At 33.1% G+C, this 15,855-nt stretch overlaps 4 protein-coding genes across 4 annotated transcripts; all 4 read left to right on the forward strand.

Moving 5' to 3' along the window:
- Positions 1-1,319: 1,319 nt before the first annotated feature.
- LOC116137017 (putative glucose-6-phosphate 1-epimerase) lies at positions 1,320-4,878 on the forward strand. Its single transcript, XM_031422699.1, has 8 exons — positions 1,320-2,078; positions 2,226-2,291; positions 2,909-2,965; positions 3,052-3,215; positions 3,421-3,555; positions 3,634-3,736; positions 4,157-4,256; positions 4,541-4,878. The coding sequence occupies exons 1-8, from the start codon at positions 1,968-1,970 to the stop codon at positions 4,732-4,734; spliced, it is 930 nt and encodes a 309-aa protein (XP_031278559.1). The 5' UTR covers positions 1,320-1,967; the 3' UTR covers positions 4,735-4,878.
- A 659-nt stretch (positions 4,879-5,537) lies between these two features.
- Positions 5,538-7,120, forward strand: LOC116137020 (NDR1/HIN1-like protein 13). The gene is made up of 2 exons (XM_031422703.1): positions 5,538-6,631; positions 6,778-7,120. The coding sequence occupies exons 1-2, from the start codon at positions 5,910-5,912 to the stop codon at positions 6,791-6,793; spliced, it is 738 nt and encodes a 245-aa protein (XP_031278563.1). The 5' UTR covers positions 5,538-5,909; the 3' UTR covers positions 6,794-7,120.
- A 1,008-nt stretch (positions 7,121-8,128) lies between these two features.
- LOC116136953 (ubiquitin-conjugating enzyme E2-17 kDa-like) lies at positions 8,129-11,778 on the forward strand. The gene is made up of 4 exons (XM_031422640.1): positions 8,129-8,290; positions 9,911-10,038; positions 10,514-10,618; positions 11,389-11,778. The coding sequence occupies exons 1-4, from the start codon at positions 8,221-8,223 to the stop codon at positions 11,530-11,532; spliced, it is 447 nt and encodes a 148-aa protein (XP_031278500.1). The 5' UTR covers positions 8,129-8,220; the 3' UTR covers positions 11,533-11,778.
- A 2,121-nt stretch (positions 11,779-13,899) lies between these two features.
- On the forward strand, positions 13,900-15,227 carry LOC116137173 (ethylene-responsive transcription factor CRF6). Its single transcript, XM_031422860.1, has one exon. The coding sequence runs from the start codon at positions 14,049-14,051 to the stop codon at positions 14,919-14,921; it is 873 nt and encodes a 290-aa protein (XP_031278720.1). The 5' UTR covers positions 13,900-14,048; the 3' UTR covers positions 14,922-15,227.
- Positions 15,228-15,855: the final 628 nt, after the last annotated feature.

The following is a 15,855-nucleotide window of genomic DNA, read 5'->3' on the forward strand; positions in this document are numbered from 1 at the left end:
ACATCAATTTATAATTTTGCTGACATGTCAATTCTAAGGTGTCATTTAGACACTTTTATTCTATAAATAAAAAAAAAAAAAAAAAAAAATTGTTTACCTCAAATAATACGAAGTTGAAGCAAAAGAAAAAAATTCTAAAGCTACATAAATTAGAATGTCTTCTGGTATTGTCTATGGCCGACCTACACGTTAGCTCATTGACCTTCTAAAAGCGCCACATTTGAATGTTTGAATGTGACTTTTTGTTATCCATTCCTGGGTTGGCCCAAAGTCGGAATTCTAAAGTCCATGTCTGAGTCCAAATACCTAACGTTAATCTTTAATATTATATCTGTGCATACTTTATACTACTTTGATTTATGATAATATATTTGTTCTTATTATGAATTTTTTTATTATATTTAATATTGTTATATGCTTTTAGTTTCTATTATTTTAATCATTAATATATGAAATTAAAATTTAGATATTAAATCTTCAGCTGTTTATAAAATCAAAATGCAACAAAGCCCACAGTATATATTAAAGTCTTTAGCATTGTCGTGGAAAGCTTATCGTGATTAGCAAACATGAAAGTTAACTTATGGCCCACGGAGTCCAAGGCTGCCCAAAAGATTTCAAAACCCTAACCCAAGACCACACAAATCCAAGAACATGAATAATATTAGGTGTACTAACCATTTGTATTAATCTAAGTGAATTTTTAATGTTAGTATTTAGATTAATACAAATTGATTAATGCAGGTAATAGTATTGCAAAAAGATTACCTATTTTTGTCTTCAGTAGATAACTTCAATCAAAAGAAACTGCGATAACATTTTCCGGTATTTTAAGATTATTTTCGAATTTTAAGATGCAAAGGTTCTAACTTCAAACGAATCAAAAGCCATAGAATTTATGTATCACATCCAAGAACTACATTTATGAGACCTCGCCGTAGTCTTCTTGCATTAGAGGTTTGACAAAAGAAAACAGAAAATAAATAATAAAAAATTGGAGGTCCAGCGAAGGTGTCAAATGGAGGGCTCTGATGTACAATTTACAATTTAAAAAAGATAATGAATAGTAGAATTCTTGTTTAAATTGTTGACCGTTTTGTACAGACTTCTCGCATTTCCACGTCCTAGATCTCTGCAACAGAATTATAATACCAGTTCGGTTCCTCTTTTTAAGCTCACTTCTTCACATGCTATCACTTTCATAATCTTATTTTCAATCCAATGTTTTGCTTCAATTTTTAGTTACTAATTTTTAAATGTAACTTATTTGTCTTCTGTTTAAAGGATTGCTTTAACACTTTCATTCGGCAGACTCGCAGTGAGTAGCCGTGCATGTGTTATTATCCGATATTACTTACCGTTGTAGGCTTCGCATTGCCTCTTCATTATGATTTACTTTTTTCATTTTTAGGGTTTGCTTTTGGGTTTCTTCATTTTTTGTTTCTGAAATATGAACGTATAGGTTGGGATTCAGTTGTATCAGAAATTAATTTTCGAATTTCGAAATAAGCTAATTCCGGTTTTGATGGGTTTTATTTTTATATGTATTTTTAAAGTTAGATTAAGTTGTCTTATTATAGTGTAAATAAGACAAGTTTCTGGGGATTTCCTTTTGATTAGAGGATAGGTGTTTATGTACGCAGTTGCCAGATGTTTCGCCGTTTTGCATTGGTTGTTTTATCATTTATAAGTGTGGGTTTTAGAGTTAGAGTTTCAATGGGTTTGATATTACTTATCTTTTCGGGGTTCTCTAGATCTGATGTATTATAATTAAATAGAAATTGAGCAATTTAAAAGAATCGGTGTTGGCTGTTGATTATAGTTCTGAGTTCACAAGTAGGCGCCGTTCCGAATTGTGACTGTTTGTGTTTCTTTTTATTCATTACCTTGTCGGTGGCAGTCTTTAGAGTCCTCTTGAGTAGTTAAAAGAGGAATAGAATATTTTTTTTGTTTATTTTTTTTGCAATATGGGGCATTCTGCAGCAATTTGCGATGTTAAATCAACATCTGAGATGACAAAGGACTGGAATGGGATTGATCAGGTGGTGCTTCGAAACCCACAAGGGGCCTCTGCTAAGGTCAGATTTTTAAACATGAATTGCTCCAATTGAAGCTATAAATTTAATTTTCTTTTACTCTAACAGGAAGAGTTATATTGGGTAGCTGATGATGGATGAATTTAATATTCTGTTGTTTTAAAGTGAATTTAATTCTCTATGGTATAGGTCAGCTTGCAAGGAGGACAAGTTACTTCATGGAGAAATGAGAAAGGGGAAGAACTTCTGTTCACAGTAGCAAGGTTTGGTTTCTGCTGCTTTTTTTTGTTTTTTTTTTTGTGGGTTTCTTCTTCTTTTTGTGTCATATGATTTTTATTTTATATTTGCATAGTCATGTTTGTACTCATTTTATGGTAACGTGAAGTTGGTATTACTCGGCTTCACTCTGGTTAACGATTTTGGCACATTATCCAATTTACTTAAAAATCATTGGCGGTTGTGTATTAGTTAGAAAATCGTATGATTTTTTTTCGAGCATTTCCAAGAACATTTTTGTTAATTTTTAAATATAAAAATTAAAAATTTTATTTAAATATAATAGATTCTTTAAATTGAATAAAGATATTTTTTATTTTCAAGAAAAAAACTTAATAAATAAAATACATAAAAATTTATAGTTTATTAATTAAAATTAAGATAAAAAGTAAAATTTGATTTTCTAGATATAAAAAATTAAATTTATTCTTTAATTTATATTTAAAAAATAAAAAATTTATTAAATACTTATTTTTATGAAATATTTTATAATAAAGAATTTAGATTATATAAAGAGTGTTATAAATATTGTTATATATAAGTAATGAACTTTAAAACTTGCTAGATTAACAGTTTCTTTCCCCAATTTATAACAGGCGATTTTTAAGCCCTCAAAAGCAATACACGGCGGAATCCCTATTTATTTCCCACAGGTATTTATTATCGTTTTGTTCTGTACAAGCTTGTATATAAATTGCTGAACGTGTACTGATGTATACTATTTTTAATGCTTTTGAAGTTTGGAAACTGTGGATCACTAGAGCAGCATGGATTTGCAAGGAACAAATTCTGGACAATTGAGGAAAATACTCCAGATCTGCAGCCAAATGATTTCAATGCAAAAGGCTGTGTTGACCTACTGCTTAAACCATCGGAAGAAGACTTGAAGTGCTGGCCCTATAGGTATGTATTTGGGGTGCTGTAGATTTTCTTATGACACTTTTACATACATTCACAGGAATTTTTTAGTTTTCCATGGTTGAAGTTGTGTAGTATTAGCACATTTAGATATTGAAGTGTCTTTATGTTGTAGATAGACATTTTTATGTGTGCTTGCAGTGAATTTTAATTGGTGGTTGTGTAGCTAATGAGCGATTTTTCTTCTCAGTTTCGAGTTTCGTCTTAGGGTCTTGCTCGGAGTAGATGGAGATCTGACATTAATATCACGAGTGAGGAATGTCAATGGCAAGCCATTTACTTTCTCTTTTGCATATCACACATATTTGTTGGTTTCTGATATAAGGTAAGAATTTTATTTACTTTAACTTAAAAGTAGAAAATTTTCACATTTGATTATGAATGTTTGTGAATGTGTTTGCAGTGAAGTGAGGATAGAAGGCTTGGAGACGGTTGACTACCTTGATAATCTTCGCCAAAGAGAACGTTTTACAGAACAAGGAGATGCTGTAACTTTTGAATCTGAGGTAAAGTATTGAGTTTTCTCAGTGTGACCTGTTAAAAGCATTTAGAAATCTAATAATTGGGGACTAATTCTCTGATGGATTTATGAAATTTTCTAATTTCGACTATTTCTAGGTTTTACAGTTGATGTGTCTCTTATTCTTCTCCTCTTAAATTTCTTTTGGAAAGTGCTAACTCTTTTTCTAGCCCAGAGTTTCTTTTCTAATTCTTCATGGAATTTAATGATTTTGAAACTACTTTCACTGCTTGTTAGGGAATATGCACTACTGAATTTTTGGTACAATGGAACTGTTGATTTTGAGAAAATGCAGATTGGTATCTCATACATTTGCTTCCAAAATTGAATGAACTCTCTCCCAGTTAAATTCTTGGCGCAATCCGATTTCTGAGGCTTACTTTTTATCTATTATTTTTTCTGCTAGGTGGACAGAGTTTATCTTCGTTGCCCTAATGTAATTGCAGTGCTTGATCATGAAAAGAAACGAACATATGTTATAAGAAAGGAAGGCCTGCCTGATGTTGGTAAGCTGGCACCTGCCAAACATTTTTATTTTGCTAATTCGGGAGGAAAAAAATTGTATCAAGACATGTCATACATTGTGATAATTTCAGTGATTTTTTTCTTTTTAATAGAGAGACATCCAGTTACCCAATTACACAAGAGGCTTAACTAAAAGTTAAAGTGTGATTCGTATTGATGAATTTACGTTCCAGATGATTTTATCTAGTGTTTTTCTTGTGTGTGATATTTGATGGAATTTTCTGGCCTTTTTCTAAAAAAATAATAATTCCTTTTCGTTTAACAGTGGTGTGGAATCCATGGGAGAAGAAATCAAAGTCAATGGTAGATTTTGCCGATGAGGAATATAAGCAGATGCTATGTGTTGATGGAGCAGCAATTGAGAAACCGATTACACTGAAACCAGGTGAAGAGTGGACAGGGCGATTGCAACTTTTGGTAGTGCCTTCAACTTTCTGTAGTGAACAATTTAATCTTTAGTATGAAGGACTTTTTGAAATATGGTACAAAGTTTTCAATTGTAAATGTTGTGGTTTCATAGTTGGTAGTTGCAGAAATAGTTCAATTTTGCATTGAGACATAAGATTGATCACTCTTATTTCTAACTCTCCATTTTTCTTTCTACCTTTCTTTGTAAACCATCAGTATTTACGCGAAAAAACTCTCCGTTTTATACTCTCAAACCCATAATTGTAGAATAGAAGATGAAATATATGGACCCTTTTGGTTTTGGAAGAAGCCGGCAATTCAAACACGTTTTTAATGTATTATGGTAACAGGTTGGATGCAACAAGAATAGTTGGTTTGGTTGCAATTATTCCCAAGTTTAATTTGTCGGTGAAATTATTAATAATAATAGACATTTCACCATAAAATGTTAGTTAGGTCCAATTGTTACATCAAATTTTAAGTTGCTTACTGATATTCCATTATCTATTTACCGTAGACTGCTATTCTCATCAACACTGTTGGGATTTGGCTTTCGCACTTAATAATCCAAGTCCAAGGACTTTATTTAAGTCAGTTTCTTTTGAGTGCAACGTGTCCTTCACATGATACATTCCACGTGTCCTTATATATCCATGTGGAGAGTATGGTATGAAGAAAAGTGTGAAAACCTTAGTGCCATCTCAGCATTTGTAAGCGCGGCGCGTGAATCTTGCTGAATGGATTGTTGCCACTCGTACCTTTTAGCTTTCCATAAGAGTAAAGAGACAAGTCCTTCCTTCACTCCTTTGTTTCTATAGCCTTCTAACTCTTTTTTTTCTCTTTTTTTTTTTTTTTTTTAAGTCTTAAATTTTACCTCTTTCTCTGTCCTTCTCTCCCATGTTTTTAATGACTTTGTCATCGCGATCCGATTTGATGAATTTGAGATCCCTTTAATCTTCATAATTATCATCTCTTCAGATCTATGTTTTCTGAATTCAGTTCCATTTCCAAACTAAGTTCTTTGCATGTTCATGTCTCTTTGTGCTTTTCATTACTCTCATCACTCTATTTAATTTCTTCATTCCAAATCTTGTATTACCTAGAAAACATTTCATCGAATTTTATACACAACAGAAACTAATTTGATCATCATCCAAGCTGATCAATTGCCCTCCAATTGCTATGAACTTTTTCATTCCGGCGTCTTAATTTTTCGAAGATCAACAATGGCTGACGTGCAGAAAGGGAAACCTACACTCCAAAAGCCACCGGGTTACAAAGACCCAACCGTTCCGGTCCAGCGGTACCCGAGAGCACCACCACGAAAACTAGTCCTCCCACCATCCTTCCACCAAAAGAAGAAACGCAGGAGCTTTCGTCGTATTTGCTGTTGCTCCTTTTGCATCCTAATGTTAATCCTTACCATCATATTTTTGATATCTTTTGCAGTTTTCTACCTCTGGTTTGATCCAAAAGCCCCAGTTTTTCACCTGCAGTCACTTTCGTTTCGACACTTCAACGTCAGTGTAAAAACCGACGGCACCTACCTGAACGTTGCAACGTTAACAAGAGTAGAAGTACGGAACCCTAACGAGAAGTTAACGTATTATTATGGTGGGTCCGAAGTGGAGATGAGTGCAGGGAAGGATAAGGATATAGACTTTGGATCAACAAATTTGGCAGGATTCACTCAAGCCAAAAACAACATGACGAGTTTAAAGATTGAGACGAAGAATAACCAGCTGGTTGAAGATGGGGTGGGGCCAAGGCTGATGAGTCGTTACAAAAACAAGGATATGGTGGTGAATGTTGAGGTTCGGACGACCGCTGGTGTTGAGTGGAATGGCTGGAAGATAAGACCTTTGGGTGTTAATGTCTTTTGTGGTGGTGTAACTTTGAAGACTCTTAATCGAGAAATGCCCAGATGCACCATTAATTTACTCAAATGGTAAGTCTTTTTTTTTTTTTAATCTCTACATACAGGAATTTTGTTTGTATTAGAGAAGTTATATGTATTTTAAATGATATTCACATGGAGATTTCTGAAAGTTGACAAGTCTAACGTAGATTGTTGTAAATTAATTTTGAGCGCAGGATCAACATCCATTGATGATAGAAGAAGACCGATGTTTTCAACATGATGATATGATATATACAATTCTTGAGACTATTATTTAGCAAATTGAAGGATATGTGTCTGTGTCTAAGCTTTGGATTCTTTTTGATGTAATGGGTTGGATACATGTAGAAATGGGGTTTGTATAAATTAATTTATTTTTGTTTATAAATTATTATTTAATTTTCTGGTGGTTGATTGGTTTTCTTAATAGTTGAAGAATCTTTTCTTTAATTTTTTGGGGTTGGAGATAGATAGGACAGGCTGCCATTTTCTTTCAATAAGAAACAAAATAAATATGGTGTAACATCCATTTTTGTATGCCAAGGTGTCACATTTGAGTTAAAGTTAAAACACTGCTACTGCATGAGTGCCTGCCTCGTCAAGTAAGGATAGGATTGGTATATTTTAAGTTACTATAGAAGAAATACATATAGGCTATAGCTGTCAACTTTTTTGAAGTTTTCAAACTTTATGGTTTTTTCTGTAACTGACTCATCACCTAACTTTGGTTTTGATACTTTATTAATATTTCTTTCTACTATTACCTGCTAATTAAAGCATGCCCGCATGCATCTTCTTCTTCTTCTTCCTGTCTTCTTTTAAATTATATTCACGAACCTTCTGTAGATTGTCTCTTTCTTAATATAACTAGCACCGACCAATTTTAATTTCCATGCCATAAGACAATCACCTTCACCTCTATATACATAAATATATATATCTTCGTTTTATTTATTAATTTTGCAGAATAATGTGCATGTTCAATAATGCTAGGAAAAAAGCAAATAAATATGACCATTGACACATTTGAATAGTTCTAGATTTATGATCATGTCTTATGTACAACCAGACTATTAGTTATTTTTCATTATAAAATTGATAATTTCATTTATAATGTTCCAAACTTATACATAAAAATTGTGATTACTATTGAATAAAAGATAATTCAGCTAAGACAAAGATAGTATGGTATATAAAATAAAAATTTTATGTTTACATTATGGATGTATATATTTTATATAATAAGAGTTTCTATTAAATAGATTATGTTAATATTTATAAAAATTATGAAAAATTCGTATCGAGAAAATCTTCAAAGTCGAAATTGATTTAGGCACTGGAGAAAGAAAGTGAGAGTCAAGTCAAGATGTGGTAAAATCTCCAATCACAAACCAAAATAATTTCGATCATCTCCTGTCCAACCATAATCGTTCATTTACAATAACAATAATATTCGATGGGACCCAAATCAATCTACGTGTCAAAACCAGACTCGTAATAATAAAAAGAAACTTACAAGTTGCAATCAGCTATACCGTATCTTTATCTATACTTTGGTACATTTCCTCAAGTTTGTTCGCTCCTTCTCTCTAAACAACTCTGTCTCGTACATCAGAGAAGATCTTCGAGTTTTACTCATGGCTTCCAAGCGGATCTTGAAGGAGCTCAAGGATCTCCAGAAAGATCCTCCTACCTCTTGCAGTGCTGGTATTTTTTTTTTATTTAATTATATTGTGTTTTTATTAGCTTTCACGGTCTCTGGTTGCTTTAGGAATTCAATCTCTAATTTTCATGTATTGCTTTACATATATATGACTTTAAATGTTTCACCTTATTCATGTATTAATTTGTAAAACTTAACCGTTTCTGTATTGGATGGTGTTTGATTGTTAAATCAAAGTTTCTTGTGCAAATTTTAGGCACTTTCTTAATTGTGTGTTCTATTATTCGAATAGGATGTGTATTTAGCTTCTTAGATAATTCAATTCTGGTAGTTATTCTGTTGATTGCGTATTTTGGGTAATTTTTCTCTACTAATGAATTATGGCTTGTGTAGGCTTATTTCTGCGTTAAATATTGACTTTGTTAAACAATTCTGTAATTAATTTCAGAAGCTCAGTTTCGTTATGGAGGGCTGTAGATTTTGTTTTCTATCTCTGTGTTGATATTCGAGCATGTCTTAACTTCATCATGCCTTTGGATATATGTTTTGTTTGTCTTTCTCCTTTATCAATAAACGAGTATGCTTTTCATATTGTGTCTCTCTTTTTGAAATGGATTTGACACATTGATTTCCTAGAATAATTAAGGGTGTTTGATTTTGGTTGTGGTATTATATTTTTCTAAATGTCAAACTGATGTTCATCAAAACGTTTTAGTGAAATGTGCCACAATCCCTCTCACAGGTTTATGGTCTTCATCAGTTCAGGCCTTCAAAGATTTGATTCTTCGGCTAGTATGGTTTGATGAAAGTTATGACTACTTATGTCTTAAAGCTTAGTCATGCTCATATAGTAGTTTACTGTGTGCCATGTCATCGTTCACGGCTGTACTCAACGGGACTCAAATTTGTTGTACTTTTTTCATATTTGTCTTTGTCTGTAGCATTTGAAGAAAGATGAGATCAGAACTGAAATTAGTGTGATTGGGTTGTTTTGGATGATTTTAATGCAATTTGCAAATTGTTGGAAGCAGATCCAGGATTTATATTGTTTTCTTTATTCATAATTGCTGTCTGTAACTTTTCTTTTTTCTTGATGAGTATGATTGCTTCTTACCCTTGTCTGTCGTCACCTTATGTATTGATTCTCTCATGCCTCTTACTAATCATGCATTTGTGCTTATACTTTATTTTGTACTGGTGAGTATTAACTGTCTGAAAGGTAATGCACTTAATGAAACTGTTTTGAGTATATCTTGTATTACAGGAATTTGCATGTCCCAATATTTTCTCCAGCATTATAATTAGTTTCTAGGTCCACTTTCCTACATTATAGGCCCTTTTTTCTATATTAGTAACAGTTATCACAGTTATGTTAAAAGTAATAGAATAGTATATCTTTCAGGGAATCTGGTTTGTAGTTGTAGTGTGATAGGCTTGATATTGAGACATAATATGATTTCAATTAACTGGTGGTTTGGAAATTCTCAAGGTGTTATGTTTTGTGTTAAGTTTTTTGCCTAAAGAAAATCTTTGCTGTTGAAAATGAAGGTATTTTTGGTGGAAAAATAATTTATTTTTATTTTTCATTCCAATGATTTTTTTGCACTTATTGCCAAATATCATGTGATTATGACATATGATGCTTTGTATACTTATGCTGGTAGGTCCTGTGGACGAAGACATGTTTCACTGGCAAGCCACCATAATGGGTCCAACAGATAGTCCTTATGCAGGGGGAGTATTTCTAGTTACAATTCACTTCCCTCCGGATTATCCATTTAAACCACCAAAGGTGAAGCGCTATCTCTAATATTTAGTTATCAATGCTGCTGCGGCAAATATTATCTTTCTTTTACATAAAGGTCTGTGATTGTTGGGAAAAATTTCAAGGATTTTCATTGAATTAATGGAATGAACTTAAGAAGGATGAATTGTGTATGAAGGATTGATTTAATATGTCATAAATGCCTAGAATAGTTAAAACATATAATACCCTTTTGGTGAGAGGCTATGTATACATTTGAAGCATTATGGGATGAGTCATTTTTGTGTGAAATATGGGAGTTGACTAGTGAATTCCTTTGGTGGGAACATACAGAACATATCATGTTGTGTCTGATAAACCCTTTTCATGCGATATTTTGAGTTGTAAATATTCTTGGGGGCTAATGCTTTACAGGGGCTTGTGGAGTCGTGGTAGATAAATGTAGTTCACTGCAATTCTTTGATCTTATCTAAATTATTTCTATATCTCTCTGTTTTTGCAGGTTGCATTTAGGACTAAGGTTTTTCATCCAAATATTAACAGCAATGGCAGTATATGTCTTGATATATTAAAAGAACAGTGGAGCCCAGCCTTGACAATATCCAAGGTTCTGTTCTCTTGACAACTACTGAATTATAAAAATAAATAAAAAGACCAATAGATGCTAACTTGCCTACTCTAATATAAGGATTGGTATGATACATTAATCACCATCAGGAAGTTTTTAAATTATTGTTTTAGTCCTGTGATACTTAAAATTGTCACTGGATGCAGTAGTATTGGTAGAATTGTATTAGCAGGTTCCGCTGAATTTGGAGATTCTGTCATGGGCTGAACTCCTTGTGTGGTGTAGAATCTTCTTACATCTTCTGCCAGCATAGCCCAATGCAGGATTAGTTTCAAGTGGGCTATTCAGCCCATTTTTGTTTTTGAAATCAATGAGATACGTATTTTAAAAACGCATACCACTGACCATACTGGGGCAAAGTTTGGGCCAATCTGTAAGTAGTGATGTACATGGGTTGGTTTTTTTTTTTCCTTTTACTAATGTCCTGTCATGAACCAAAGTATTAAGAGCTGATGCAAGAGAAATGTTTGCTTCAGTAAAGTCCGCCGTTGTTTCTGCCAATAGGTCTAATGGCTTCTCTCTTCCTGTTAGGGTGTGAAGGGCGGTTCCAAGTACATCTCAATTTAGTTTACGGTAGTCACTGGCAAGCTAAATTAACCTATAAATATTAGCAAGGAATCACAAAATTATCTTTCTTAGACATTACGTTTTACTTTTCATTTTTTTTTTATTTTGGGCCGTTATTCACTCTTTCATGATTACTGTTTTTTGAGCATGTGGGAAAGGGTTTTTTTTTTTGACTTTTTCAGGTATTGCTCTCAATTTGTTCCCTCTTGACGGACCCAAACCCGGATGATCCACTGGTGCCAGAAATTGCTCATATGTATAAGACAGACCGGGCCAAGTACGAATCAACTGCTAGGAGCTGGACCCAAAAATATGGCATGGGCTAGGACAGTCTGTCATATCCTATTTATGTATAAATGAAAAATGAAGTATGATCTGTTTTCTTAACTCTGTTAATGGACAAGTGAAGATTGGATTTATACATTATCACACACCAAACAAAATGGCGTTTTAGCTTGTTTGTATTAAAATTGATGTTTAGAACCATGTAATTGTAAGATGGGTAGCTAATGTTTGTTAAATATGCAACTGTTTGTTAATCCTTATAATTTTAAAGTTCTGTGAAGTTTTGAAATCAGTGCATATGGACACCGTTATTTTGTGGTAGGCAACTAAATCCGCAAAAATAGGTGGTGCTAATATGATATGGTCATGAATACACAATTCAGAAATAAACCCTTCTCCATTTTGGGTTCTTACAATTCTGGTAAGATGTAAAGAAGGAATAAGTAGTTTGCTTTATCATACGAAATTACTTTCTTTTAAGCACTTAAATGGAATATTATGCTATGCCGACATTTGTACTTGCTGCTCTGTTTTAACCTTTTTACTGGCCAAATATACTCATCAGTTATGAAGCCGTTGTGCCTAGTGCTATAAGCCTAAGCATTGGAACCTCACGCATGCTTAAGCAGGTAAGAATAATTTGGGTTGGGTACTAGAACTTTGTTAAGCCGTATAATTATAATTATGTTATTTAGAACGTTGTGTATTGATGTCGTTTATTAATTATCGTTACCATGTTTACATTTTTTATTATTTTTTTTTTTTTTTGTTAATAAAGAAATTGTTGATATTGGTAAGAATACAAAATTTGGTGCGAGTATTTCTGATTTGAAATTTAGCAATAATATTTGCTAATAATCCGTTTAAAGCGTTTACTGATCTAAATTACTTTCCCAATGAAACGAATTATCAACTTACCTGTTCTTTTTTTTTTTTTTTTGCTTGTTTGGCATGTTTTTCATCAGGGACCACAGTTCAGCTGATGTGAAATGGTGAAGAGTAAAACAGTCAGATTATTTTAATTTATTTAATTGCTCAAGAAAGTTAAAAAAAAAAGAGTAAAACAGTCGTACGTATTGTTTCTTTTACTGGTAGGTTGAATGTGTATGAATTCATATAAATGAAAGTACAAAGTGTGATTAAAAAAAAAAAAACACCAATAAGTATAGGTCACGTGAAATAAATGAAGCAGAGATGACACGAATTAATGAGAAGGTCTTTTCAGTTGCCTACCTAACCATACACTGGTACACATACTTGATCCTTGACTTCAACCAATCTCTGCCTCTTCCTTTCTCTCCAAGATTGTGTACAAAATTTACCCCCACAATTTCATTCACTTTTCCCTCTTATACCCTTATTCCTTAATCACTGATTACCTTCTCTTCTAATTTGTCTTACATGCAATCATAACTCTTTTATGTGATTATAACATTATAACTTTCAACACGGTTATTAAATTATAATGTTTTTTTTAGCACTAAATTGTAACATATAATCTCATTAATTAACAAAGAAGATTATTATTATTTTTTAATACTACTCTCGAATTTGTACTAAAATTTAATGTTTGTTGTTCTGTTGCGTGCAAGAATCAATGAAGTGCTTGTGCCCCAAGACTTGTGTCGGTCAACGGTCAATCTTCTGTATTAAAAAATTACGGAATTAAATTAATTTGTTTTTTGGTTCATTTAAATTATTTAATGCATGAACAAATTATAAGTAGTTAAGTCGTTCTGACTTAATAAGAAAAATAGAAGAGATAAATGCTTCATGCTTGATGGACAAGCAAAAACAATTAACAGATTAATATCATATAATTGTGAGGTATTCCGTAATTTAAAATCTCTTTAAATACTTGAGAGGTTGATCTTCTGACAGTCAAACACCTCACTGACATGTTGGTGGCCCAATTATTTTCACCCGATATTTGTAACAGAATCGGTCTCTTCCTCACGTGACTCACATATTCAGGCTGTCACTTATTTCTCATCACAGACAAACAGGCAACAAGTTTAAACTGGGACCCATAATAAGGTATCCAATGAAGTTACAGCTGTGATACATTTTTCGTGTTGGCCTGTTGAAGTAAATATCTATTACTGGGCCCCAATCTCGTTTACGGAAATAAATTACCACGTGTTAAGAATCAACGGTCCTAATATAAGATGCGGCGGGTCGTTGGGGATCTCTGGTGGTCACCGGAGATACCGGTTGTAACAATCACTCTTTTTCTATGGATTTATTCTTTATTATTATTATCTTAATTCTCCAATTTAAAAATAATCAATCACTAATTAAAAATTCAAAATCGTAACTTCCCAGACAAAAATAAAGGAGAAAAAAAAACAAGTTAAATATTAAAAAGAAGTCAGGCCATTCAGGTTTCAGCTTTCAGGATTCTCCTTTAAAACTGCGATTCTTGGCCTTTTGACTCTTCCCTGCAACTGAAGCTCTTCTATTTAACTTATCTCCTTCACTTTCTCTCTCCACACTCTCTTCTCTACACCATTTCTGGTGCTTTTGATTTTGTTTAATATCTATTACTCATTCTAAAATGAATCAAGCTATTTCATCTCGTACCAAATACTCAGAACACCGCACCATAACCACTAAGCTTGTGAAGCCATCTAGGTTTCAAACAAAAGTTGTTCGCATTTTGGTGACTGATGTTGATGCCACTGACTCATCAAGCGACGAGGATGAGGATTACTCCTCGCCTGCTCGAGTGAAGAAGCACATTAACGAGATCAAAATTGAAGATTGTTCAATATTCACGAGTGAGAATGTAGTCAACAACAACAACAGAGACAGAATCACAAAGCCTATCCAACAAAAAGCAAGTGGCAGATCTAATGGCAACAAATACAGAGGTGTGAGACAAAGGCCTTGGGGGAGATGGGCGGCTGAGATCAGAGACCCTTCTCGGAGAACAAGAGTCTGGTTAGGGACTTTTGACACCGCAGAAGAGGCTGCCCTTGTTTATGACAAAGCTGCTATTCGTATTAAAGGGCCTGATGCTCAAACAAATTTCATGAAACCTCCTGAGAGAAATGATAATACGACACCGTTGGAAATTGATGTTGTAACGGTTTCTGGGTATGATTCAGGTAAAGAATCTCAGACAATATATTCACCAACGTCTGTTTTGAGATTCCAGTCAAATGAAAATGAAGAAGCTGAACAAAGAACAGAGTATCAACCTGAGACCGAGACTGATAGTGAATGGAGAAAAGTTCAAGATTGTTTGTTCTTAGATGAGGGGTTCTTGGATTCTGAAACACCTCCTCGGATATTTTTCGATGAGATGAGTGTGCCAATTTTGGCAGAAAATTTGGATGACATCTCTGTTAGTTTAGATGGTGATTTTGGGTCATGCATATGGGACGTTGATAACTACTTTCAGGAACATAGTTTGCCATTGCATTGACAATCAGTAATGGAGATATTTTGTTTCAATTAGTTGGTGTTTATCTTCATGTTTTGGTAAATTCCGAGTCGAATTTTGGGTACATAAACCACCAATTTCTTTCATCTGTTTCTTCTCTCCTCCAGGACATGAGTGTGTAAAGGTGCATGCATTTCACCAAGCATGTGTAAATTCTTAGGTTTAAATTTTTTTTTTTTTTTTTTTGTGTTTTTTTTTTTATGAAAAAAAAATTGGTTCAGTGTGAAACTATGAGGATGGAATGGTGTGCTTGTAGTCATTTTTGAGATTATTTTATGGCCGTTTTGATGTTGGTTGTTTTACTAGTTATTATTATTATTTGCTAAATACATCAAATGATGCGTTTTCCATGTGTGGTCCTCGATAATAATTACCAATAATATGTTTGTTTAAGTGTAAAATATAAAATTTTAAACATAACGATTATGATCATACATAAACTGTGATATTTTTTAAAGATTTGTAGAATTGAAGGTAAATCATTTGTAAATTTTATTGGGAAGAAATTTAAGTGAAACTGGAAAGTAGTACTCTGGAAAGTAGTACTCTATTTAGGTAGAGCTGAAACTTTTGACTTTCAAAAGTAGAAGAATTCATGTGAAGTGAATTTGATGATTCTGCATGATAACTACCAATCAATATGACCTAACACTCAGATCTTCAACTATATAATAATCACACTTAAATTTAACTTGTAAAAAACCCGAATTTAGAATAAACTAGAAATAATGGTTTAGTGGAGAAAGTGAATAGGAGGGCATAACAGTTAATGGTTATGGGATGTTGGGGAAATTGGCGCGGGAGAGGGAGAGTAGTCTCAAAAGTGTTTGGTTTAATATTTTTCCCTATCCTATTAATACTAATTCTAGAATACACATTTGTTTTCCTATTTTAAAAATACTATTATATTTTATTC

Source organism: Pistacia vera, unplaced genomic scaffold, assembly GCF_008641045.1.
Source record: "Pistacia vera cultivar Batoury unplaced genomic scaffold, PisVer_v2 Contig320, whole genome shotgun sequence".
NCBI classification, from domain to species: Eukaryota; Viridiplantae; Streptophyta; class Magnoliopsida; order Sapindales; family Anacardiaceae; genus Pistacia; species Pistacia vera.